The sequence below is a fragment of the Cetorhinus maximus genome, chromosome 6, assembly GCF_964194155.1.
Source record: "Cetorhinus maximus chromosome 6, sCetMax3.hap1.1, whole genome shotgun sequence".
Lineage (NCBI taxonomy): Eukaryota > Metazoa > Chordata > Chondrichthyes > Lamniformes > Cetorhinidae > Cetorhinus > Cetorhinus maximus.
The window spans coordinates 146,510,899-146,537,520 of record NC_135884.1 but is presented as its reverse complement, the minus strand read 5'-3'; the positions used below and the strand labels follow the sequence as shown (position 1 = coordinate 146,537,520).

The 26,622-nt window shown below is 45.0% G+C and overlaps 1 protein-coding gene across 2 annotated transcripts in view; it reads left to right on the top strand.

Moving 5' to 3' along the window:
• vat1l (vesicle amine transport 1-like) overlaps positions 1 to 26,622 on the top strand; it is a 199,836-nt gene that overhangs the window by 7,029 nt on the left and 166,185 nt on the right. For both annotated transcript variants that reach the window (XM_078544638.1, XM_078544637.1), the window contains exons 2-3: positions 4,918 to 5,047; positions 10,457 to 10,672. In XM_078544638.1, the coding sequence (XP_078400764.1) occupies positions 4,918 to 5,047; positions 10,457 to 10,672 (346 nt within the window). The remainder of the gene's footprint in view (positions 1 to 4,917; positions 5,048 to 10,456; positions 10,673 to 26,622) is intronic.

The following is a 26,622-nucleotide window of genomic DNA, read 5'->3' as shown; positions in this document are numbered from 1 at the left end:
AAGCATGGGATAAGTGGAGTCATTTTGAGGTTGCGTTGGGTTCAACATATGAATTAGGAGCAGGAGTAGGCCACTCGGCCCCTTGAGCCTGCTCCACCATTCAATAAGATCATGGCTGATCTGAATGTAAGCTCAACTCCACATTCCTGTCTACCCCCAATAACCATTCACCCCTTGTTAATCAAAAATCTATCTAGCTCTGCCTTAAAAATATTCAAAGACTCTGCTTCCACCGCCTTTTGAGGAAGAGAGAAAAATGTCTCCTCATCTCTGTCTTTCTCTTAAATGAGCGACCCCTTATTTTTAAACAGTGATCCCTAGTTCAAGATGACATACTTTGAGAATGGGAGTGAGAAACTTGGCCGATACCCCTGTAGTAGATTTGGTAATCTGATATTTGAGCAAAGCAATCAACAGTACTTTAGGATGATAGCCTGGCTCATTGATGGGACCTGGAAAGTTAGCTCTGTCACTGGAAATGAGGATTTTCCCATGAATGAATGAAATAAAACTTAGCACTATAGTAGCCTGAGTGTCAATATAGAGTGGTCTTAGCTGCACAGAAATTGGGGAGTTTACCATTGCTCTGTACTTGTCAGCTTTGCACTTCATTGCCAGCTCGTTCTAGCAGTATAACTATACGCACTTGAGGTCGTTCGGCCTTGGCTATTGTTTAAACCTGTATTTAATTGCTTTGCACCTTCAGGAAGTGAACATATTCCTGCAGAGAGAAAATGCACTCCATGTCAGGCACACAGCAAGGCTACTTAGTTGGAATTCTCAGTCATTTCTTTTGCACAGCTTTAAATATGATGATGAGTTTCTGTGGGTACCAAAGGAAAAATTGGAAGCATGGTGTAAGACTCTGGGTCCTTTTAAACCATTCCAGTAGTAGAAACTAATCTTGTCCTCATTACCAATGCCCTCACCAGTGTCACTGGTTGACGGTGTCCAATTACCACTGAATCCTGGACTGTTTCTTGGAGATCCAACTTACAGCTGGGTCATGAATGATCCTTGGAATTCATTCCACTTTGCACCATTTTACCTGAACCCATTCCATTGATGGAGATGACCATTTTACTGCTCAAGCTAGCTTATTGTCTTGCCTCCTGGGCAAAGCAAAAACAAAAACAAAATGGATATCAGCGAGTGTGAAACATGGATTTGTGTCTGCACTTCTCTTCTGCTGGGAAGGACAATCTCTCAGTCATGTACATGCATAATTGTTCTGGTGTCATTCACTCGTTTGCAAATTTAACCTAAAGTATAAAAAGAAGTGAGTTTAGAGTGATGCTCCAGTTTATTTGTGGAATCCTATCTCACTGAAAGTGCTTCCATGGTATGAGTGTGGTATCATTCTGTCTGAGCTTAGAGTCTTAATGCAGAGGATCCTAATACATTGTTTGGTAATGCCTGCATGTTGTATTCTGTCCTTGCAGCCCTATCACCCCTCTGTGTCTGACCATGGCCTCCTTTACATCTCCTGCTCCCTTCACTGTATCATTAGAGGCAGTATTTTCAGCCCTTCGTTCTCTATAAAATGGAATTCTCTCTCTGAATCCTAATGCCTTGTTACAGAACATGAGGAACAGGAGTAGGTCATTTCAACCCCTCCAGTCTGTTCTGCTTTTCGATCAGATAATGGCTGTTCTGCACCTGAACTCCATTGGCCTGCCTTTGCTCCATATCCCTTGGTACCCTTTCCAAAAAAAAACTATTGTTCTCAATCAGCAAAGCATCCACAGACTTTTGAGCGAGAGAATCTACCTTATCAAATCCCTTTACCTATCTATCGGCCTTCAAAAGCTACTTCAGCATCTACCACTTAGACAGGAGCTCACCTCCCCAAATTCTTTCCTGTTAGTATTTATCATCTTTTGTTTTGGGACATTTCCTATCTTAAAGATGTTGCTTGCATTGTTGGCTCTTCCATTACGGCTAGGGAAGGACATCTAAAAACCTCCAGTAAATGGTTTGTTTAGCTCATATTTTGTGTAATTATGGAGAAGAATTTTCAATTCTAAGTGCTTCCTGGAGTGGTAATGGATAGTCAAGTAAAGCAGTGGAGGGAATTGACTGTTTCAGCAGGAAGGCAGTCTTAATTACACCAGAACTGTTGAAGATGAGACTGAGTCCTTGTCTGCATTAAAAATAAGCTACCTGCCTGCTTCCTGTGCCAGCACCATCAAACAACTGGGAACAAAACATTCAGAAACTTACTTTTTTTTTGGGACTGTTAATGCACTTTATTATTTATGAGCTAGTATATTTAGACCACAACGCAAGTACACAGAGTATAATGGCTACCTCCGCCGAATTATAGAGTAGGGGGTCTAATTGAGAAGGCTTGTCTGAAATTGTCAGGAGCAATTGCTATCTGTGATATTATCTTACAAATCTTACTTGTATCCAATGGCCTGTCTTGTAATTGTAAATGGGAGGGTTGATAGTTCTGTTAAGGTGAGAGAGATTTGCTTTGAGTTAATTACCACTGGCTGAGGCTAAGTTACACTCTTGTGTCAATCACAAAAGAATAAATCACGTTACACAGAAGAATTCACCAGATCATTGCTTAAACTTCACTTACATTTTCCTGTTCCTGTGCCTGGGCTTATTAGTTTCGTTTTGGGTTCAGTAAATGGAGGAACATCATGGGAAGATTGCACAACTCTTAAGTCTATAGATTTTTCCCTAATTGGCCTAGTTGCAGAAACAGGAAGATCTATCCCGCACTATTTATCAAAGACCTCTCCTGCCACCCGTAGAGTCTTCCAAGCAGTCAGTGGCTGAGTGGAAATTTGCTGGCTGTGCGCTCTTGATTTTCTGATAAACCGACCACAAAGTGCAGGAAAATGTTGCCCCTCCTCCATTAGAATGTATAGTAGGATATATTTTTCCTTGCTCGCTCAATAGCTCAGCGGATAAATGAATCACATGGTATGGATACACTGCAAGAAATTCCAAGATTTAATCCCTGCCCTGTGTTGAGCTAACACATGTTAGGCATTTTTTGGTGCTGTGTGCATAGAATAAAGAGGGGTACAAATCAGCAAGTTTCCCCCTCCTGGAGTAGAGTTAGACTCAGAGGAATAATTGCGTAAGTCTGTACAGGAATAATTCAGCCTTATTTTAAAGCTGTATTTTCTGTCCTCATTTTGGCATTTATGAACCTGATACCCCCATTTATAATGGGAAGTGCCCATGGAAATGATCATACTGTAATTTCGGCCTCCCACCAGTGATGATGCTGCTGCATGTCCACTGGTGAAAGGGTGCAATTCTACCCTGAGATAGACAAATTTGATTGCAAACTTTTTACAGGAAATGCAGGCAAATGCAAAAAAATGTAGATTTATATTTATTTTTTTAAAAAGTGTTCCCATTTAATGGTGACCATGACAACTGTCATTGTCTGTTGTAAAAACCCATCTGGTTTACTAATGTTCTTTAGAGAAAGAAATCTGCCATCGTTACCTGGTCTGGCCTACATGTGACTCCAGATCCACAGCAACGTGGTTGTCTCTTAACCTCCCTCTGAAATGCCACTCAGTTTAAGGGCAGTTAAGGCAGATGGACAACAAATGTTGGCCTTAATTGCCAGCGATGCCCACATCCTGCGAAAGAGTAAATAATAAAATCTTCAAAGCAATGGCTTTGAACCACAACAAAGTGTTCAGTTAGCCCATACAGCATTATGAGAGGCAATTTATGCTCCAACCACGATTCTATTGGGAACTGGTCTCTGGGACGTGGTATTGTAGTTTGCTTAAGGGGGTTTGGTCATGGTGGTAGTTGGGGGGAAGGGTGATTTTGGAGCTATGGTTCCCGAAGTTCTCCACCATTGGGATTTTCCTCATATCATACGTCTGGATTTGTTCTAAACCAATTGATGGACAGTGATTGATATAATTGGTCAACAACTCCATTATGATTGAATCACCTGACTACCAGATTGATAGAAGATGAGCTTGATAGACCTTGAGATTTATTCATCTAACAATTCCTATGTCCCAAAAGTATTGGCGGCCACTGCAGCATGTACGCAGGAATGCAGGAGGGCATTTTAGCTCTTAAGTCTGTTCCATCATTCAATTAGATCATAGCTGATCATATCTCAACTTCCTATTTCCACCTTGGTTGCATCATCCTCAATTCCCTTGCCTAAGAAAAGCCTATAAATTACAATTTTGAAATTTTCTGTTGACTCCCCCTGGTCTCAACAGCTTTTTGGGGAAGAAGTATTCTTGTGAGAAGAAGTGTTTTCTGACATTACCCCTGAATAGCCTGGCTCTAATTTTAAGGTTATGCTGCCTTATTCTGAACGTCCCCACTACCGGGAATAGTTTTTCTTTATCCATCCTATCAACTCATCTGATAATTTTTAAATACCTCAATCAAGTCACCCCTTAATCTTTGATGTTCAAGGGAATACAAGCTTAGTCTCTGCAACTTGTCCTCATAATTTTAACCCGTTTAGTTCTGGTATCAGTCTGCTGAATCTCCACTGAGGCCAGTATATCCAATCTCAGGTGTGGCTCCCAGAACTAAACACAATACTTATTGTGCCTCTCCGCTAGCTTTTAGTGATTTCTGTATTTGCACTCCCAAATCTTTGTGCTCATCCACAGTTCCTAACTTCTCATTGTTTGCAAAATGCCCTGATCTATCTTACGTGTAAAGTGCATGACCTTGCACATTGGCATGTTGAACTGCATTTTCCATAGTTTTCCCACTAATGTACTCTATCAATGTCCCACTGCAAGATTTTTGTTGCATTTATACCATTTACTTTGCAACCTAACTTAGTCAAGTTGGTAAATTTATATATACAGCTACCTATTCCATCATTCTCTACAGGAGATTCATATTTGGTCAATTGCTGCGTTTCTGACTTGATAATTTCTTCTTTTCCAGTGGCTTGAATTTCATAGACTTGATGGTTCGACAAGGAAATATAGAAAACCCACCAAAGACACCATTGGTTCCTGGTTTTGAGTGCTCTGGGATTGTGGAAGGCCTGGGAGATAATGCAAAAGGCTTTGAGGTTGGTATTGTCCTCTCTCATCCATCAATATTGCTATCATTGTCCTCTGAGGTAACCTCACTTTCTCCGAAATTCCCATGTGCTCTTCCTCCTTCATGTTTCCTCCCTTTGTCAAAATTCATTGCACCATTTCTTACTCTAATTGCTCTTTCCCAGGATCTGAAAATTGTGGAATTCCTGACCCTCCCTCAGTCTTTTCTTTCCCTTGTAAGATTTAAACCTCCAGCACAATGCCATCCAACCCCTGCTTGTTGACTGACCTCATCCACTTTTCCATTCCTTTTTCAAAATTGGTGCTGCCCAGCAATCTGGGTCCCAAATCTCCATCCTGATTTCTCAGTGCACCGGTGTTTGGTGTTCTGCTCACGCACAGGCTGTAATTATAATTTAGTGACAGACAAGAAATTGGCTGTTGAGTCAGAATTACGGAGGCCACATGGAGAGTTTTGCCTTTAGGTGAAATTTGGATTTACAAAAGCTGTGTTGTTATCTAAAGCTTGCTGTCTTGTATGTCGTGTGGCTCTTCACATCTCTTTACTAGAGCTCCCTAAAAAAGTATGAGCAATGTGAGAATGATACGAAGCTAGAAAAAGTTACATGATCAAATGAGCTGCCTGTTGTAAAGTCTTTGATTTTATGGTGACCTGCAAAGATTATATTGTTGGGGAAAGCTTTGCCTCTTCTGTGCTAGGGTATGAATAATTGCCAGGGCTGAGGGAAACTGACAGGCTGCATCATGGGTGTGTGAGCCCTTCCCACCTGAATTTCCTCTATATGACTTGCCCAGCTGACAACTGACACCTAAACATGAAAGGAGAAAGATCCTTCCAGGTGTCACAGCATCTTTATGCTGATTAACATAAAGACGCTTCTTTATGGAATTCAATTTTCACTGGTAGTTTTGATACACTTTATGGTGTTCCATTCAGTCACTGAACCTAGAAATTCTTCTTGATATTGGTGAAGGAGGAATTAATGTATTCATATGACAGTCTTATTTTAGTGAATTACACCTGTAAGTAGTGCTGTGAAATAGCTTTATGTGTAATGTTATGCAACAACCTACATACATCTGCTGTCACCAAAGAAACAATGTTATGTGCCTTCCTAGCTACTATATGCTGAATGCTTAGCCAAAGAAGAATAGCAGAGGTGATTAAAACTTAGAGGAATTCTTACCTTGTAAGCTTGTTTTAGAATTTGACATAGGAGCGGGAGTAGGTCGTGTGACCCATTAAGCCCACTCCATCATTCAATAAGATTATGGTTGAACTTCAACATCAACTCTAGTTTCTTGCCCTATCCTCATATCCCTTGTTTCTCTTAATGCCCCAAAATCGATCAATCGATTCTACAACTCTCTGGGGTAGAGAAACCCAAAGTTTTGCAATCTTCTCAGTGAAGCAATTTCTCCTCATCTCAGTGCTAAATGTCTGACCATTTATCCTGGATACTTTGTTCCCGAGGTTCTAGACTTCCCAGCCAGGAAAAGCTGCCTCTCCGCATCCCTGGCTAGTCCTCTATAACTTTATCCATTTCAGTGAAATCATCCTTCATTTTTCTAAATTCCAGGGAATATAGGCCCACTCTACTCAATCTCTTCTCAACCCATGCATCCCAGGAATTAGTGTAGTGCACCATCACTGCACACCCTGTAAGGCAAGTGTATCTTTCCTTAGGTCAGGGGACTAAAACTGTACACAGTACCCAGGTCTCTCCAAGAGCAAGACGTCCATATTCTTATACTGCAACCCCCTGCAATAAAGGCTAACTTGCCATTTGTCTTCATATCTTCATCCTCAGATGTCCATTATTACGTGTCTTAATAAATGGCAACTTTGGTATTTTTAAGAAATTGGGCCCAATCTACAGTTTGAGCAATTGGGGCTTCCTTAGTAAATGATAGCTTTGGAACTCTGAAAAGTATTAGTTATTAAAGTATTAGTTAGGCACAACCTATAATTTTCCTAAAATCAGAGCTCAGTCATATTTTGGAAAAAGTGGCCCCACAGGGTCGTTAGTCCGATTGTAGTGTGATTAAAAAAAATGGGGGCCTTTAATATTCTTTTAAAATAGATTAGGAATGAATGAGACCTATTAAAATTGTTGAAAAATTGCTGAAAAAAGAGACATGCTGTCAAAGCTTTTTGTGTTGCACTCATCAAGACAGAATCACAATCATACCAATTCTAAAAGGAACAACAATTTATACTGCATGAGAAGAGAGTGCTGACTGGTTGGCAAGTGAAGTCTGATTGGTAGGAGTGTTGCCATGGAGAATGCACCAGGGAACAATAAAACTCATGCCCCATTCAGGAATTTTTCCAACCTACCCCCACTAAGCCACTGTAAGCATTCCTGATCCTGCTGAGGCACTTGGTACTGCCCCACTGAGGGTCCCTTTACTCAGGGACTTTTCTATACCCTCCCCCCACCTTAGTCCACTGTACCTCTTGCCCGCTTCGGCTGTTTGACCTGAAGGTCTTGACCACCCCTATGTAGCACCACAACTGGTGAGGTTGATCAAAAAAATGTAACTGCCCTCAGACAAACATTACACGTACAGGAATATTGTCAAATCATTTTCAAATTCTCCTCACACAGTCATGTTTTACAGAAACACAGCTGCACACTTTAGCAACTAAGTATTCTCAATATTTGTACGAAAAATGTAGCCTAACATGCAACTCACTGCTTGGGGAGCAAATTAAGAACATCAACTTAATGTAGTAACACATCCAAAAGCCATTCACAAGAGTGGTACAAATTGACTCTGAGCCAAAGAAGGACACATTGGGTTGGATTTTATACCGTTACCCCCTTTCCCTAGGTCTAGTTTGCAGGCGGCGGTGCCCATAAAATTGAGTGCCATGTTTAGGCCGCTGTGACTGCTGCCTACCCGCCTGCCCCAGCTGCAATGTTACCAGTGGTGGGGGAGGCATTGGGAGGCCTGCCCACCCAAGGGCCGATTAAGGCCCTCAAGTGGCCAATTCATGATCACTTTAAGGTCTCATCCCACCTACCACTGGGATTTAACCAGTGGCGAGAGAGTCTCACACCAAACATCTAGCCCAGGAGGTTTCAGTGGGCCCCACAGCACTCCCCCCAAGTTCACCTCCCCCCACCCTGTCAGCAAGATGGCCATTGGGCAAGGACCCCCAGCGCCACATTAAATCCAGCCGGTTAAGACAGCTGAGTAAAGGTTTGGAAGGTCTTATGCAGTGTCCTAAAGAAGCAGGAGAGAGAGCAGGAGAAGACTTTCTTAATTTTTAAAAAAATTTATTCATTGGATACAGGCATCGCTGGCTAGGCCAGCATTTATTGCCCTTGTTCAGAGGGCATTTTAAGTGTCAACTTGCTGTGGGCCTGGAGTCACATGTAGGCCAGACCAGGTAAATACAGCAGTTTTCCTTCCCTAAAGGACATTAGCAAACCAGATGGGTTTTTACAACAATCAACAATGGTTTAATACAAAAACAGAATTACCTGGAAAAACTCAGCAGGTCTGGCAGCATCGGCGGAGAAGAAAAAAGTTGATGTTTCGAGTCCTCATGACCCTTCAACAGAACTGAGTAATGTTTGAGTAATGGGCAATGGTTTAATGGTCATTATCAGAGTTTAAATTCCAGACTTTTTTGAATTCTAATTTCACCATCTGACATGGTGGGATTCAAACATGGGTCCCCAGAGCATTGCCCTGGGTCTCCGGAATGCCAGTCCAGTGACAATACTGCTATGCCACCCTCTCTCCTTTAGGGAGGGCATTCCAGCGCTAAGGGCCCAGGCAGCTAAAGGTACACTCACCTCCCAACCTCCAACCAAGAATAAAACGAAAAATTGTAATGAGTATTAAAGTAAGAATCAAGAGTTCTTATTCGAATCCAGAATGACAGATTATTTATAGCAGAGAAACAGACCATTCAGCCCATCATGTCCACACTAATGCATATGCCCCACAAGAGCCTCCTCACACGCGTCTTTACCTAAGCCTATTAGCATATTCTTCTGTTCCTTTGTCTCACATATGCTTATCTATTTTCCTCTCAAATGCATCTGTACTATTCAGCTCAATTGCTCCATGTGGTAGTGAGTTCCATATCTCTCTGGATGAAAAAAAAATATTTCTCCTGAATTTCTATTGGATTTATTTATCAGCAACTATCTTATATTTATGGCCCCTGGTTATGATAGTGCCCACAAATGAACCTGTTCTCTACATTCACCCTACCAAACTATTTCATAGTCTGAAATTCTTCTATGAGGTCACACCTCAATCTCCTCATTCCCCATGTCCTTCATACAATATGGAAACCAGGACCGATCAGACAGATTCAAGTGAGCGGAGATGATGTTGCAGTGGTAATGTCCCTGGGCTTGTAACCCAGAGGCCCCAGGTTTATGCTCTGGGGACATGGGTTCAAATCCCACCACAACAGCTGGCGGAATTTAAATTCAATTAACAAATCTGGAATATAAAACTAGTCTCAGCGATGGTGACCATGACACCTATCATTGATTGTTGTTAAAAACCCATCTGCTTCAGTAATGTCCCCTTTATGGAGGGAAATCTGTTGTCCATACCCAGTCTGGCCTACATGTGACTCCTGACCCACAATAATGTGGTTGATTCTTAACTGCCCTCTGCAATGGCTGAGCAAGCCACTCAGTTCAAGGGCAATGAGGGATTGGCAGCAAATGCTGCCCTCACCAGTGGCGCCCACATCCCATGAGAGGATATTAAAAAAAATTGGTATCTAATCAAGGTTCTATACAGGTTGAATGTAATTTCTCTGCTTTACAGTTCTATCCCTCTCGAAGTGATCCTGAGTGCTATGTTTGCTTTTTTATACCCCCGGATTTCTCTATTCCTGTAGCTGTCTTAATATTTATTTTCCAAGGAATTTTTCTTCCTACCAAAATGCATTACCTCATAAATGTCTATATTGAAGTTCCAGTTACATGTCCGTTCTGACAGTTTGTTAACGTTTTCTTGCATTCTATTGCATTCCTCTTGGGCTCTAGTACTTTCCCAACTGCAGACATTAGGCTGATTGGTCCATAATTCCTTGGTTTCTCTTTGTCACCTTTCTTAAATAGCAGAGTGACATGTGCAATTTTCCAATCTGAAAGAATGATTTCCAAACTGAGAATACTTTGGAAGATTATCCACAATATTCTCGCCTACTTCCTTTAAAACCGGAGGACGGATATCATCTGGTCCTGGGGACTTGTCACTCTTTAGTGCCATTATTTTATATATTTTTATTTTGCTCATGTTAGTTGTGGTGAGTCCCTGCCCCTGATTCAATGTTAGTTTCTGCCTGATTTAATATTAGTTTCACATTAGTCTAACATGGTTGCTGTCAGCTCTGTTCTGCTGGTCGTTTTATTATTTTTTATCTGTTCCAGATCGGAGACAGAGTCATGGCGTTTGTCAATTACAGTGCCTGGGGTGAAGTGGTCTGCACACCGATGGAGTTTGTGTACAAGGTCCCAGATGAGATGGGATTTGCGGAGGCTGCAGCTTTTCCCATGAACTTTGTGACTGCCTACATGATGCTGTTTGAAGTGGCAAACCTTCGAGAAGGAATGTCGGTGCTGCTGCATTCAGCTGGTGGAGGAGTGGTAATTATGGTCCCGAATCATTACTTTGGTTATGTTCTCTACTGGCTTTCGATACTATTCACTCGCATTATGGCTATAGTTTTGACTTTGGTGGGAGTGTAAAACAGACATGAATCAAAATAACCCATTTGACACAATCGGTCAAAGTCAAAATGACCCACCACGAGTCACACGGGCTTGGGGTGTACTCAGTGCCACCGAGAATATCCTTACACCTGGACTCCAGAATTCCTAAAATCAATGTATTCACAATAACAACTTTTCACCTTTAGTTCCTCCAGGCAGAGACTTGCAAGCTTGGAGTATGCATCAGGAATTCAAGCATATGCTGGAGATCGCTAGGTTTGCCTGTGCTATCTTAAATAGCTAGAAAATTGTGCACACTATACATTAGTTAAAGGGCCTGAAATTCTGACCAGCATTCTCAGCATGTGAAGCTTTTTCTTACTGGGAGAGCTAGAGGATGAAGGTTTATCCGACTGTGTCATTCCTGAATGACTCCGGGAAGATAGTGTTCCAGTTAAATTGTGAGGCTAAGAAAAGCAGGATTGTTTTCCTTTGTGCAGAGAAGGTTAAGGACGATTTTATAGAGATGCTCAAAATGATATTTTTTGATTGAATAAATAAGGGGAAACAGTTTCCACTGGCAGATGAGGCAGTTAACCAGAGGACACAGATTTCAAATAATTGACAAAAAAAAGAGGTGAGATGATTACGCTGTAATCTGTTATGATCTGGAATTCTTTGCATGAAAGGGCGATGGGAATAACTTTGAAAAGGGAGCTGGATAAATATTTGGACAGGAGAAAGGAAAGAGCAGGGCAGTGGGTCTAATTGGATGGCCCATTCAAAGAGCCTGCACAGGTATGAAGGGCTGAATGGCCACCTTCAGTGTTGTAAGAGTCAATGGTTCAGACTTTGGACTTTGCATTTAAAATACTACACATGGAAGGTCTGGGTTTGCAATCAGTTAACGTGCCATCCTTTCCCACTGAGCCCAAGGTTCAAACTAGACCAGATTAACGGGACATCATTGTCATTTCTCTTGACTGGTTATGAAGCTTTCATGTAAATTGAGCTGTGACCAGCATTATATTAGCTCCTCACAGGCTGCCATCCACAAAGCAGTTCATAATTTGGGAGTAAATTGACAATCTGGCTCAGACAGGATGACTGATAAAGTAATTGGAAACGTCAGACAGAACCACTGAAGTCTTCTACTGTTGTGATTGCCACATGTTAAGAGGGGGGGCAGGGTAAAGGGTGTTTTATTCTGCATAGTGCTGTATGTGAGCTGGGAGTGCGTCATGTTGACATTGGGTGACTGATTTGAGGGGAGATTCTCCTCCCCCGGCACTGATAGTTCTTGATAAGCCGAAAAAGTAATTACTTAATAAATAAGTAAAAATAAATCTCTGTACTTGAGTCATAGATTCATGGAGTCATAGGGCTGGGATTCCTGGCCCCCAGTTTAAAAGTCGTGACATGGGGGGTGGTGGTGAGCCCACCTCCGCTTTGCTGGCATGCCCTGCAGCAACCTAACAGCTGCCGGCTTTAAGTGTGTCTTCCACCTCCACCCGGGAGGAAGTCTTGTGGGGGCCATGCTGGCAGGCATCCAATTGCTTTGCCACCTATTGCTCGGTCCCCATCAGGATTGTCAGTTTTCTGCTTGTGAAACCGATGAGCTCGCCAGGGAGTTCCGCATGATCAATGGGCTTTCGACAATATTGGGAGTAAATTGGTCCATCGCTTATGAACTAGCTAGTCCGATACTTCTACAGTTGGTAAGAATGAAAGGAATGTATTAAAATTAATTACAATGTAGTTCGGCAGGGAGATTGTGAGTCACTTATTTTCCTTGTGTGAGGAGGATATGTTGTCACCTATCTCTCACTGTAATTATATATTTTGTAATAATGCCACATATTGGCTTGTGAATCTACTGTTTAATGAATTATTTTGACAAGGAAAAGAAAGTCTAACGTAATGTTACTCCGCCACTTCTCGAAGACTCAGAGGATCCTGTAGATGCACGGGGTCAGTACCAGAAGCTAAAACTAGATTAAAAAGGCGCTTATTGACCTGGACATACTGTCAAACTTAACCTGGATATCAGGACAAGTATAAACACTGTTGAAAATATTGGGAGTGAAAACTCGCTTGTAAGGACAGACTGTACCCCAGAAGCCAAAAATATATCTGGAATTGAAGAAGAGGAAACAAAAGACATAAAATGACCTATTCTCTTGATCTATCTCAAAACATTAAGAAAGGAAAAGGCCACTTTTCTAAAGGTACATGTTCTCGCAGGCTGTACTTGATGACGTTGCAACTGCAGAGGGTGAACTTCTCGTCCGTGCACAGTTGCAGTGCTTGTATTGATAAAATAACTCACACACCTGAATTTACCACATCCTACATACTATGCTTAATCTCCAATCATAGTCTTTCTCTATCCCCATTGCATTTCCGATGTTTAATCACCAAATACAGCCTTTCAGTAACGATTGGAACCTCAATGCAGACAGGCTGATAAACAGCAGCCCAGATTCTGACCACAAGGAACCTGGGCCCTGGAGGCAGTTACTGGGAATTCGGCCACCCGCACTGAACCCAGAGCACTGGCCACTCATCACCCAGGCTGAGCAAGGGAATGGCAGCTAGACCCCTCCCCCACCACATCCCTCCCACACCACCCCCCCAATCCCCACTGCAGACTTCTCCATCCCAGGCCCCCCGATCCTCAGCCTCACTGCATCAAGTGGGCACCTGATGAACTGGCGGCCCAGCTCCAGCAGAAGGGAGTATAAATTAGAATGCCGAATAATGGAAAAAATTAGCATATAATTTGTTGTAAATCATGCGTAGAACATGAAATTGAGAGAGGGAAAGAAAAATCGAATTATGAGAGAGTTTGGTAAAAAAGGACAGAAAGGAAAAGTGAAAAATTAGTGACGCCTCCCTCGGATGCCTACTGGACACCGTGGAGGTTGCCGTGAAGCCCTCTACCCTTGCTCTGGGTGAAGACCCTCAAAGCAAGGTCACCAATCCAGCATGGGAGGGGGTGGCAGAGGCGCCAAGAGAGAACAAAAGAGTACAGCCACCCAGTGCCGAAAGAGGATCTGCCTTCCGCCAGGGTAAGTCACTCTTCTCATCACTCTCAACTCTCACACGTGCAAATCCATCACACATCCACAGGGATCTCACTCACTGTCAGTTCAAGGGACCTCACCATTCACTCTCTCTCATACACACCTTCATCTGCCCTGTGGATCGTGTCCTCATCCCATCCATGGCACCACTCACCACCCACACATGGCACCACTCACCACCCACACATGGCACCAGTCACCACCCACACATGGCACCAGTCTCCACCCACACATGGCACCAGTCTCCACCCACACATGGCACCAGTCTCCACCCACACATGGCAGGCATCCTTCTCATCTGGCCTGGCAGGCATTCTGCTTACACTCGCTCCGTCTGTATTCATTGCAGGACAAGCTGGCACACAACAAAACGGAGACTGGTGGAGGAATGCCCAACATCAAGGTCCTCCTGGACTTTGAAAATAGAGTCACCAACTGGCTGACTGGACCGTTCCTCTGCTGACAGTGAGGTCAGCGGTACTCAACCAAGTGAAGATCCAGCAGTGCAACATCCATCAGACAACAAGGCTGTGAGTCAGTTCCTCTGTTCCACAGTCCCGTGTTATGCACTAATTATCTCTCCTTGCTTTCGCAGGAGCACATCTGAGAAGCAACTGAGGGGGTCCATGAGTCAGCTCCTTGACTCAAGCCCCGAAGACACCTCAGAAGAAGAATCTGATGACACCCTAATTGAAGACCCATCACAGCACTCACCCACACCCTCCACCAACACAGAAACACACTCCTCGGTGGGACCTAGTTCTAGAGTAGCCTCGGGGTCACAGTCTGGTGAGCGCATCACACTGTCTGATCCACACCAGGCGGAGGCAGGGACTTCCCAGGCTTCCGGCACTCGGAGGACTGTTGGAGGCCAGAAATCTGCTGAGCCCATATCCGATGAAGAGCTTCTGTACTCGATCATACCTCAGTTGCTCTATCTGCAAAGGCAAGCTCGGGAACATCAGGAAGGGAAGTCTGCTGTACTCCACAGATTGCAAAGTACAATGGAGGAGTCCACCTGCTTTCAGGCTGAGGTGATAGCGCCAGCATGCCAACGCACCATGGTCAACACAGGTAGGATGGCGGCTGCCATGGTGACTTTGGTCCAGGACATTGGTCCTGCACTGTTGCGCGGGCTGAACTCCATCGTTGATGCCATAGTTGGCCTCCAACAGTGTCAGTGTGAGAGGGGTGCAGGGCAGCTCGACCTCAGTCCAGCTTCCCCTTGTCCTCAAGGAGTCAGCAAGGGGCCATCAGGCACCCAGAGGGAGAAGGACTGGCAGCTCGATACCATGGGACCATCCACGCAGGAGACCCCGGGAATGTCCAGCTGATCCAAATCCCCTCTCCCAGTGAATCATGCAGCTCCAGCTCCAGCTCCACAGGCCAAAGAGGGAGCAGCTGGTCCACAGCAGAACACCCAAAGTGCTCTTGGTCTCAGCCCTCCAGAGGACATCTGCCAAAGTCACCACAGACAGGGTGTAGCAGTCAGCAGGCTGCCCCCAACTCCGCTGTGGATGTCAGGGGAGCACCAAGATGTCGCGACAGGGTTAGGAAGGTTAAGAAGGTTCCGTCATTCTCTCTCTCTGTGCTGTCAGCACCTTTGAGGTGGGGCTGGCCCTCCATCTCTTCAGCATCTGTGACCAGTGATGCTGTGCTCCTGAAGGGCTCAGGTGCTGAAGACTGACAAAGGAGCAGGTGCATTTAAAGTTTCATGGCTGCATCTCTCTGATATGACCCTGATCACAGAGTGCAAACGAGCTGCCCTCAACCAGACAGGAGTCAGACATTCACAGAGGCAATGGGAAGATCCATTGATCACTACACTACACGTCACCATCATCCTCCTGGAACTTAGCGACTATTAGGGCCTCCGCTGTATCTCCCTGAGCCTGAGCACTGAGGGGATGTGCACTGCCATCAGCCACACCAGAGTCAAACATTCACAGATGCAAGGTGAAGATGTCAGGGCTGTTCTTACTGTATCTCGTCATCATCCTCGATGAATTCTTGTGGCTATGAGGGCCTCCCGAGCATGCTTACCTTGTCTGATCAGTGTGATGGCCTCATCGCCAGCATTCTTGTCTTAGAGACCTCATCACCGTTATCCCCTTTGATGACCTCCTCATTGGAGGAGACGTGCAGCTCTTGCATCCCTTTACAAATAAATTGTAATGGTGAAACGGAGGCAGGACCTGAGGAGGCTGTCCACTTGTCACGAAAGGCGCTATATAAATGCAAGTCTTCCTTACTTCATTTGCTGTAACTATTCCTTGCTTTCCATTTTCCTAGCACCCTTTATTTGTAGACTTTTCTCCTGAATTTCCTATTGAATTTATTTGTAAAGACCTTATAATGCTAAGCCGAGTTAATAGTATCATTTGAAAGGGAATTGGTAAGTTATTTGAAATGGAAGTGTAAAAGGATGGGAAGAATAAATGGGGAATGACAGTCGGAATAAATAACTTCAGTTAAGTAACTAGCACATATATGATGGGTGAAATGTCCTTATTCCTTTGCTGTCATGAGATGGGCATTTCATTTATGGGATCCTGTCCAAGTTCATCAAGCGCCTTATGTGGTAATCTTTTTTTTTATATACATTCACGGGATGCGGGTGTCGCTGGCTAAGCCAGCATTTATTGCCCATCCCTAATTTCCCTCAAGACGGTGGGGGTGAGCTGCCTTCTTGAATCACTGCAGTCCCTGTGGTGTAGGTACACCCACAGTGCTGTTAGGGAGGGAGTTCCAGGAATTTGACCCAGTGGCAGTGAAGGAACGGCGATATATTTCCAAGTCAGGATGGTGAGTGGCTTGGAGGGGAACTTCCAGGTGGTGCTGTTCCCATGCGTCTGCCGCCCTTGTCCTTCTAGATGGTAGTGGTCGTGCGTTTGGAAGGTGCTGTCAAAGGAGCCTTGGTGAATTACTGCAGTGCGTCTTGTAGATTGTACACACTGCTGCCACTATGCGTTGGGGGTGGAGGGAGTGAATGTTTGTGGGTGGGGTGCCAATCAAATGGGCTGCTTTGTCCTGGATGGTGTCAAGCTTCTTGAGTGTTGTTGGAGCTGCACTCACCCAGGCAAATGGAGAGTATTCCATCACATTGTTGACTTGTGCCTTGTAGATGGTGGACAGGCTTTGGGGAGTCAGGAGGTGAGTTACTCACCACAGGATTCCCAGCCTCTGATCTGCTTTTGTAGCCACAGTGTTTATATGGCTAGTCCAGTTCAGTTTCTGGTCAATGGTAACCCCCTGGATGTTGATAGTGGGGGATTCAGCGATGGTAATGCCATTGAATATCAAGGGGTGATGGTTAGATTCTCTCTTCTTGGAGATGGTCAGTGTCTGGCACTTGTGTGGTGTGAATGTTACTTGCCACATGTCAGCCCAAGCTAATTTGAATAAAATTACAGACAATCATGAGCTTAAGTGTTTGCAAACCCTGAACATCACAGGGCTTTTTGTTGGGGGAGGGTAGCACAGTTTAAATATATATATTCTCACATTTTATATAGAGCTCAGGTTAGCAACTAAATCTCAGCCTTCATTTTTCCACAATACAGACAACAATCGCAAAGCTCCGTTGCTGAGCATCACACTATCAGACACTTTGTCTTATCTAGCTATTACACTTACTTCTTATTTAACACCCGGGATGGGTTGTTGTTCTGTTGGTGTCTTTGTTTTCACTTCACTTTGACGCGGCCTGACAAAACCAACTGCTTCTCTGTGATTGTTTGTTTCTCTTCCTTGTCTTTTTCTCTTTGTGTTATACTTTTCATTGTGTTTGGCTTTGAGTGCTCTACATTCCTGGACCTTGTCCCTTTATTCTCGTGCAGCTGCTAGTTCAGTTTTCCCCTCTTTACGCTACATTATTACGGTACACGGTTTTCAAGGATTGCGGCAAGGAGGTTTTAAGAACCTTAAAACTTTGGTTTGGCCTTAGTTGGAGTATTTTACCTATTTATGGGCACCTTACTTTAGGATGTGAAGGCACTGGAGAAGGTGCAGAAAGATTTCTGAGGCACGTTCCAGGGATAAGATATTCCAGTTACTTGGGTGGATTGGAGAAGCTGGGGCTGTTCTCCTTGGAGAAGAGAATGTTGAGAGATTTGATAGAGATATTCAAAATCATGAGGGGTCTGAATAGAGTAGATAGAGAGAAGCATTCCCATTGGTGGAAGGATTGAGAACCAGAGGGCACCAGTTTAAGGTAAATGACAAAAGAACCAAGGGTGACACGAGAAAACACTTTTTTTTTAAGGAAACACGGGGAGATGGTGGTGTAGTGGTAATGTCACTGGACTAGTAATCCAGAGGCTCAGGCTCACGCTATGGGGACATGTGTTCAAATCCCACCTCGGCCGCTGGCGGAACTCCATTAATAAACCTGGAATTATAAAGTTAGTCTCAGTAATGATGACCATGAAACCATCATTGATTGTCATTTTAAAAAAAACCCCATCTGGTTCACCAGTCTCCCTTTAGGGAAGGAAATCTGCCATCCTTACCCGATCTGTCCGACATGTGACTCCAGACCCACAGCAGTGTGGTTGACTCTTAGTTGCCTTCTGAAATGGCCTAGCAAGCCACTCATTTCAAGGGAGGGTGATTATGGATAATTGCTGTGCTGTGCTCAGTGATGCCCGCTTCCATGAAAGAATAAGTTAAAAATTAGGCAGAGAGTGTTGAGGATCCAGAATACGCTGTCTGAGAGTGGTGGAGGCAGATTCAATTGTCGCTTTCAAAACAGAATTGTATAATAATCAGAATTGAAAAAAATAAACTTACAGGACTACAGGGGAGTGGGTCTAGCTGAGTTAGTCTAGCAGAGAACTGGCATGGACACATTGGACCAAATGGCCTTTCCTCTGTGGGGTTGTTGGAGGGTTGTTTGCATTCTATGATACTGTTTTGATACTGATACTGCAGTTTCTTCATTACCAGAGAGTATTAGCGTCGCTCACCAGCTCCATCATACAGACCATTGAATTTTGTATGCATACCGCATTGGAAGTTTGAAATCAGGCTAACATTTTTATAGGCGTTGGTGCAATCGAGGACTCTTGCGATAAATCCACGAGAAACTTGTTTTAATCCGGTAATTTAAATGAAGGCATGCTGCGTTAAAATTGGACAGGTGAACTCCAAAGGGCAAAGGTCGCACTCGGATTTCTACCTTTCTGTCTTCCTCTAGGATGCTCCTTAAAACCTGCCTCTTGGAGCAAGCTCTGGAAATGCTGGGAAAACTCAGCAGGTCTAACGGCATCTGTGTAGAGAGAGAAAAAAAGAGTTAACCTTTCGAGTCCTTATGACTCTTCAGGGCTCTGAAGAAGAGTCACAAGGACTCAGAATGTCAACTCTTTTTTTCCTCTCCACAGATGCCGTTAGACCTGCTGAGTTTTTCCAGCACTTTCCGTTTTTGTTTCAGATTTCCAGCGTCGGCAGCATTTTGCTTTTATCTTTGAGCAAGCTGTTAGCCATCCGTCTTCATACCACTTTATGTGGCTCAGTGTCAAATTTTGATGTGCCTTGGGATGTTTTACTACTTTGAAGGCACTACGTAAATGCACATTGCTGTTGTTTTGTAACGTGCGGTACAGATGATGAGAGCACTTGTATGGGAATTAGGGATGTCGGAGGCTTGTAGTGCTGAAGGATGCAACAGAGATGTGACATCTAAGACAAAAAACAAAATATTGTGGATGCTGACAGTCTAAAATTGAGAACAGAAAATGCTGGAAACGCTTAGCAGATCCAGGTAGCATCATCGGAGATGAAAACAGAATAAACGGGCCCAACCTGAAACCCCTTGTTCGCAGTGTTAACACCCGGCCTGCTATTTCATCCGCACCATCTCGGGTTCTGATTGGCTGGCCCGTAGAGAAAAATTTCGGTAATGGTATTTAGAATCAAGGGTGAATTTTAAATCCTTAAAGAATGTAATAAGCCATATTAAAGGCTGACATCTCCAAATGCTTTATGAGGTAAGGAGAAGACTGGGGCCTAATAATCTCATTAAATTTGAATCCCTAAAGCTTGGCAGCTCTGTGCCCAGTAACAGCAAATCTAACCTTTCATTACTCATAATGTGTCTAAATAGTCATCTAGTAGCAGAGATCCTTAACTTGAATGCCACAGAGTATGAAACTTCAATTTTATTTGAAACAAAACCTGGAAAAACTCAGCAGGCCTGGCAGCATCTGCGGAGAGGAACACAGTTAACGTTTCGAGTCCGTATGACTCTTCGACAGAACTAAGTAAAAATAGAAAAGAGGTGAAATATAAGCTGGTTTAAGGGTGGGGGGGGGGGGCGGGGTGGGACAGATAGAGCTGGGTAGAGGGCCAGTGATAGGTGGAGATAGCCAAAAGATGTCATAGACAAAAGGACAAAGAGGTGTTGAAGGTGGTGATATTATCTAAGGAATGTGCTAATTAAAGGTAGAAAGCAGGACAAGCAAGGTACAGATAGCCCTAGTGGGGGTGGGGTGGGGGGAAGGGATCGAAATAGTCTAAAAGGTAGAGATAAAACAATGGATGGAAATACATTTAAAAATAATGGAAATAGGTGGGAAAAGAAAAATCTATATAAATTATTGGAGAAAAAAAGAGGGGGATCGGAAAGGGGGTGGGGATGGAGGAGAGAGTTCATGACCTAAAATTGTTGAACTCAATATTCAGTCCGGAAGGCTGTAAAGTGCCTAGTCAGAAGTTGAGGTGCTGTTCCTCCAGTTTGCGTTGAGCTTCACTGGAACAATGCAGCAAGCCAAGGACGGACATGTGGGCATGAGAGCAGGGTGGAGTGTTGAAATGGCAAGTGACAGGGAGGTCTGGGTCATGCTTGCGGACAGACTGAAGGTGTTCTGCAAAGCGATCACCCAGTCTGCGTTTGGTCTCTCCAATGTAGATGAAACTGCATTGGGAGCAACAAATGCAGTAGACTAAATTGAGGGAAGTGCAAATGAAATGCTGCTTCACTTGAAAGGGGTGTTTGGGCCCTTGGACGATGAGGAGAGGGAAAGTAAAGGGGCAGGTGTTGCACCTTCTGCGGTTGCATGGGAAGGTACCATGGGAGGGGGTTGAGGTGTGGGGGGTGATGGAGGAGTGGACCTCCATCAGGGTGTCCCGGAGGGAACAATCCCTGCGGAATGTCGCCGGTGGGGTGAAGGGAAGATGTGTTTGGTGGTGGCATCATGCTGGAGTTGGCGGAAATGGCGGAGGATGATCCTTTGAATGCGGAGGCTGGTGGGGTGATAAGTGGGGACAAGGGGGACCCTATCATAGTTCTGGGAGGGAGAGGAAGGTGTGAGGGCGGATGCGCGGGAGATGGGCCGGACACGGTTGAGGGCCCTGTCAACCACCGTGGGTGGAAAACCTCGGTTAAGGAAGAAGGAAGACATGTCAGGGGAACTGTTTTTGAGAGTGGCATCATCAGAACAGATGCGACAGAGGCGAAGGAACTGAGAGAATGGGATGGAGTCCTTACAGGAAGCGGGGTGTGAGGAACTGGAGTCAAGGTAGCTGTGGGAGTTGGTCGGCTTGTAATGAATATTGGTGGACAGTCTATCACCAGAAATTGAGACAGAGAGGTCAAGGAAGGGAAGGGAAGTGTCAGAGATGGACCATGTGAAAATGATGGAGGGATGGAAATTGGAAGCAAAATTAATAAATTTTTCCAGGTCCTGACGAGAGCATGAAGCAGCACCGAAGCAATCATCGATGTACCGGAGAAAGAGTTGTGGGAGGGGGCCGGAGTAGAACTGGAACAAGGAATATTCCACATACCCCATAAAGAGACAGGCATAACTGGGGCCCATGCGGGTACCCATAGCCACACCTTTTATTTGGAAGAAGTGAGAGGAGTTTAAGGAGAAATTGTTCAGTGTGAGAACAAGTTCAGCCAGATGGAGGAGAGTAGTGGTGGATGGGGATTGTTCAGGCCTCTGTTCGAGGAAGAAGCGGAGAGCCCTCAGACCATCCCGGTGGGGGATGGAGGTGTAGAGGGATTGGACGTCCATGGTCAAGAGGAGGCGGTTGGGGCCAGGGAACTGGAAATTGTTGATATGATGTAGGGTGTCAGAGGAATCACGGATGTAGGTGAGAAGGGACTGGACAAGGGGAGAGAGAATGGTGTCAAGATAGCAAGAAATGAGTTCCGTGGGGCAGGAACAGGCTGACACGATCGGTCTGCCGGGACAGTCCTGTTTGTGGATTTTGGGTAGGAGGTAGAAGCAGGCCGTCCGAGTTTGGGAAACTATGAGGTTGGAAGCTGTGGAAGGAAGATCTCCAGAGGAGATGAGGTCAGTGACAGTCCAGGAAACAATGGCTTGATGTTCAGTGGTGGGGTCATGGTCCAGGGGGAGGTAGGAGGAAGTGTTATTTGGTTCTGCCGGCTGAGATATTCCTTCATTTTAACCAGTTTTCTCTCCTTGCCCCCTCTTCTCTGAGCTGGGAAGCCATATGGATGCTGAAATAAAACCAGAACAAGCTTTATATTCCAAATTTATTAATTGAATTTAAATTTCACCAGCTGCTGTGGTAAGAACATGAATCCATGTCTCCCCGAACATTTACCTGGGCCTCTGGATTACTCGTCCAGTGATATACCACAATGCTACAGTCTCCCCCACCCTGCCTTGGTTGAGAACAGCTAGCCCAGCATAGACTGGGGATTGACATCGGAAATCCTTCTAACGGAGGGAGAGAACGAATGACTTTTGAGAGAGAAAGAGAGCAAGGGTTAGGGGATGAGCTGAAGGGGAGCAGGAGGAGAATAGAAGGGCGAGGTTGGAGAGGAATTGAGACAAAAAGCAAGGGTGAGGATTGAGAGAAATGTCAGGTTGAGAAGTCAGATAGAAAGAGAGGATCATGATATGAATTGGGAGAGAGGTTCAGGAAATGAGATAGAGAGAAAGAAAAATGAGACTGAGGAAGAATGAGTCAGAAGAGGGAGGATAGGTGATATGTTCAGAGAGGGACAGGGGATGAGCTGAGAGAGAGATCAAGGAAAGAGATTAGAGACAGAGTGAGAGAGAGAGAGGCAGGGGAAGAGGTTGAAGAAAAAGACACACACAAATACAATCATATATACAAACACATATACACACACACACACACAAACACAATGACACACAAAAGGGGATATATGGTTAGAGAGAGAGATAGAGACGAGGGTATGAGGTTTGAGAGAGAGAGAGTCCAATGAATGAGGTTAAAAAGAGAGAAGTGCCAGATATGAGTAGCAAGAGAGAGGGCAGGGAATGAGCTGAGAGAGGCAGGTCAGATGATATGTTCAAGGAGAGCCAAGCTGGGTAGTGGGAACAGGCTTCTTTCCCCGAAGAATGAGTCAGAAACATAATTGCATCTACTAGAAACTGTAGCATTGGGCCAAATAACCTGGGCTAATAGCTGCAGAGCCTGGATCACCACAAGTCTGTAAAATTGTGATGAGCCTGCATCAAGACAATGATGGAATCAAATTAAGCAATGGAGTATGTATAATATAGGAAAATTATCAAGGGACTCACATAAAGTGCAAGATATTTATTTAATTGCCTGCTCATAAGCCAGATTTCTTGCTAGATTTAGCAAAAAACAAAATTGCTAAAGCAATGAATCCCATGGCCAGGGTTTTCTGTTCGTCGGGGGGGTGGGGGCGGGTCTAGGAGCAGCCGGGAAAAGGCCCACCGCTCGCACCAGCCCCCGGCCGCCAATTAACGGCCAGCCAGCGTGAGGCGCGAGCTGCAATGCTCAGCGCTGCTGAAGTGGGGTGGGGGTGGGGGCGAGAGGAGGGCGAGCGCGGAAGTCTGCGCAAGTGCACGTTGAAAGCTCCTCGAGGGCACAAAGCCGCCTCAGGGAGCTGAAGAATTGGGGGCAACAAAAATAAAGAGTTAAAAGATGATAGAAACATGTCTCCACTTGCGACTCAGTCACATGAAGAGGGACATAGTTGAAATGAAATAGGAATTTTTTCCCGCTTTTTAAAAATTTGCCGTCGGAAACCTCGTCCCGCCCGTGGATGTGGTTTCATAAAAAATGCGAAGGCCGCCTGGCCTGTTCGCCCGCCAGCACCAACTGAACGGTTAAGCGGGAAAGCAAAAAATACAAATTAATTAGTAGCTACAGGGCCTTAATAGGCCTCTTAATGGTCAGCGGACGCAGTGCTGACCCGCGCACACTCCCGCTGACCGACAGATTGTGAGAGTGAGCGATGGCATTGGGATGGTTCACCCGACGTCATCGCGCATGGTTTTGCGCCCGATCGGGTCGGGGCGCCCGTCCGCCTGACAGAAACAAAATCCTGCCCCGCGTTTCGACAATTGATCCAGTTCTTCTTTCATGGGTTTTGTTTTCAGCCAGTTCAGTCTCTGCAACTGTCGCTGTCGAATCTACTGACGCACAGGGACCAAATGCCTCAATTTTGTCGGGTAAACACAAACTGAACAATTTCAAAAGTGAATCGTTGAAAGCTGCCAGGTTTCGATAGCTATCATCTCTCTTTTCTTCTGTATTTCATCCAGCTTCTTACTTTTCTCTCCCACTTCTCCATTCTCCTCTGGCTAAATTGTATGGATTTAGTCAGGGTGGCAGGGGCCCCGATTGTTGGGCTGCAAATCTGGGGCAACCCCACCTCGGCTGCTTGTGGGAACCCCCAGCTGTTCTTTTTTGGCCCAGTCGGCAACAAATTAGTTGCCGCTGGGGCTCCTGTCCCTTTGAAGGATGAGAACCCACCTTCAAGAGCTGCTGGCTAACTGGGGGGGCTGGCAGCTATTCAGGCTCAGCAGTGCCACCGGGAATGGTGGCCACTGCTGGGATTGCATTCAGCTGCCACGAAGCTGCGATGGAAGCCACCCTTGCAACAAGGTGAGTGGATTTGAGGTGGGGGGGTGCGGTGGGGCCACTCAGGCAAGCCCGGTTGAGGTACTGGTCAGGGGGTGGGGCTGGGGGGAGGCGGATGGTTGGTGAGGGTGTTGAGGGTGTTGCCGTGGGGGCAGCTATTGCTACCAGGGGGCTCCTGCATGGTTCACAGGGTGCCCAATTCAGAGCTCCTCTGCCCACCCCCCCACCCCCCTCACCTCCACAAGCCCTCAGAGAGGCTGCCATGGCACCTAGTAAAATACCAGCGGCAGTGGGAAGATGCCTTTAATTGACCTCTTAGGTGGTTCAATTGACTTCTTGGCAAGATGACTGTACCAGCTTTACTGACCTTACCAGCTGCCGGTAAAATGACATGGCAATAGGAAGGTGACGGGCACTTCCCCCGTTCCCCCCGTGTGCCTCCCCCCGCGATTTTGTGGGCCCCCTAATATACTGGTAAAATTCAGTTTTGCAGCCGTCCCTTTGCTTTTAATCAATAATTCTCAGGAAGTGAGCATTGCTGGTGAATTATTGGCTATCACTTCATTGCCCCTTGAGAAGCTGGTGAGCCTTCTTCTTGAGCTGCGGTGGTTGGTTGGGTGTGAGGGAGGGATTTCCGGGATTTTGACCCAGCAATGACCCTGGTGCCAGTTCCCCCGTCTGGGATAGTCTCATAGGAATCATTTCAACCAATTTGGCTTCACAATAGTAAGTATAAAAGTACAAATCGAACAGTGTTTAAAAAGTGCCTGAATGAGACTCCCGGAACGTCTTTGTTTTAGCAATAATTTACAAGGAGATGTTTATGTCGATATATCCAGTGAAGATTTCATTGGAATTCCAGTGCTGGGGACGGGAGCTGCACATCTATCTGGTGACTTGATTGAACTATATAAGATCCTGAATGGTGTCGACAAGGTGGACGTGGAAAGGATGTTTCCTCTTGTGGGTGACTTCAGAACTAAGGGGCACTGTTTTAAAATTAGGGGTCGCCTTTTTAGGACAGAGATGAGGAGAATTTTTTTCTGAGGGTTGCGCGACTTTGGAGCTATCTGCCTCTGAAGGCATTAGAGGCCGGGTCAGTGAATATTTATACGGCAGAGGTAGATAGATTCTTGTTAGGGAATGGAATCAAAGGTTTGGATGGGAATGTGGAATTCAGAACACAAACAGATCAACCATGATCTTATTGAATGGCAGAGCAGGCTTGAAGGGCTAGATAGCCTACTTCTGCTTCCATTTCATATGTTCATATATACTGCCTTTCCCTGACTGGTGTAAAAATGATAGCTGCAGTAAAACTAAACCAGAAGTTTGAATCTGATCTTCTAATGTAAAGATGGTTGCTGTCTTCACTTGGTTTGTGGTTAACCCACAAATATATCGCTGTTCCTTCATTGTTGCTAGGTGAAAATTCTGGAACCTCCTCCCTAACAGCACTGTGGATGTACCTACACCACACGGACTGTAGCTGTTCAGGAAGGCAGCTCACCACCACCTTCTCAAGGGCAATTAGGGATGGGCAGTAAATGCTGGCCTAGCCAGCAACATCCACCTCCTGTGAATGAATAAAAAAAATTCCAGTGTCATTGCATTGGTTACAGTAAGCAGTAGGTGGTGTTTGGACCTGAAACTTGATGATAAAATGTTGTTGGGTTTAATACCCGCTGTGGCCTACATTTAGTGCACTTGCTAAAGTGTTTGCATTGATTCCTGTCTGCTAAACATGAAGACAAATGCTAAAAATGCTGTAAGGCTATGCAAAAAAAAGCTAACGTGCGTAATTTGCGTAGAGGGCATTGTGGTATGCTGATGATGTCACTGAACTAGTGATCTGGAGACAAGAGTTCAAATCCTGCCACATCAGTTGGAGAATTTAAATTCAATTAATTAAATACATCTGGAATACAATTGCTAACGAGATGGTGGAAGAGTGGTAAT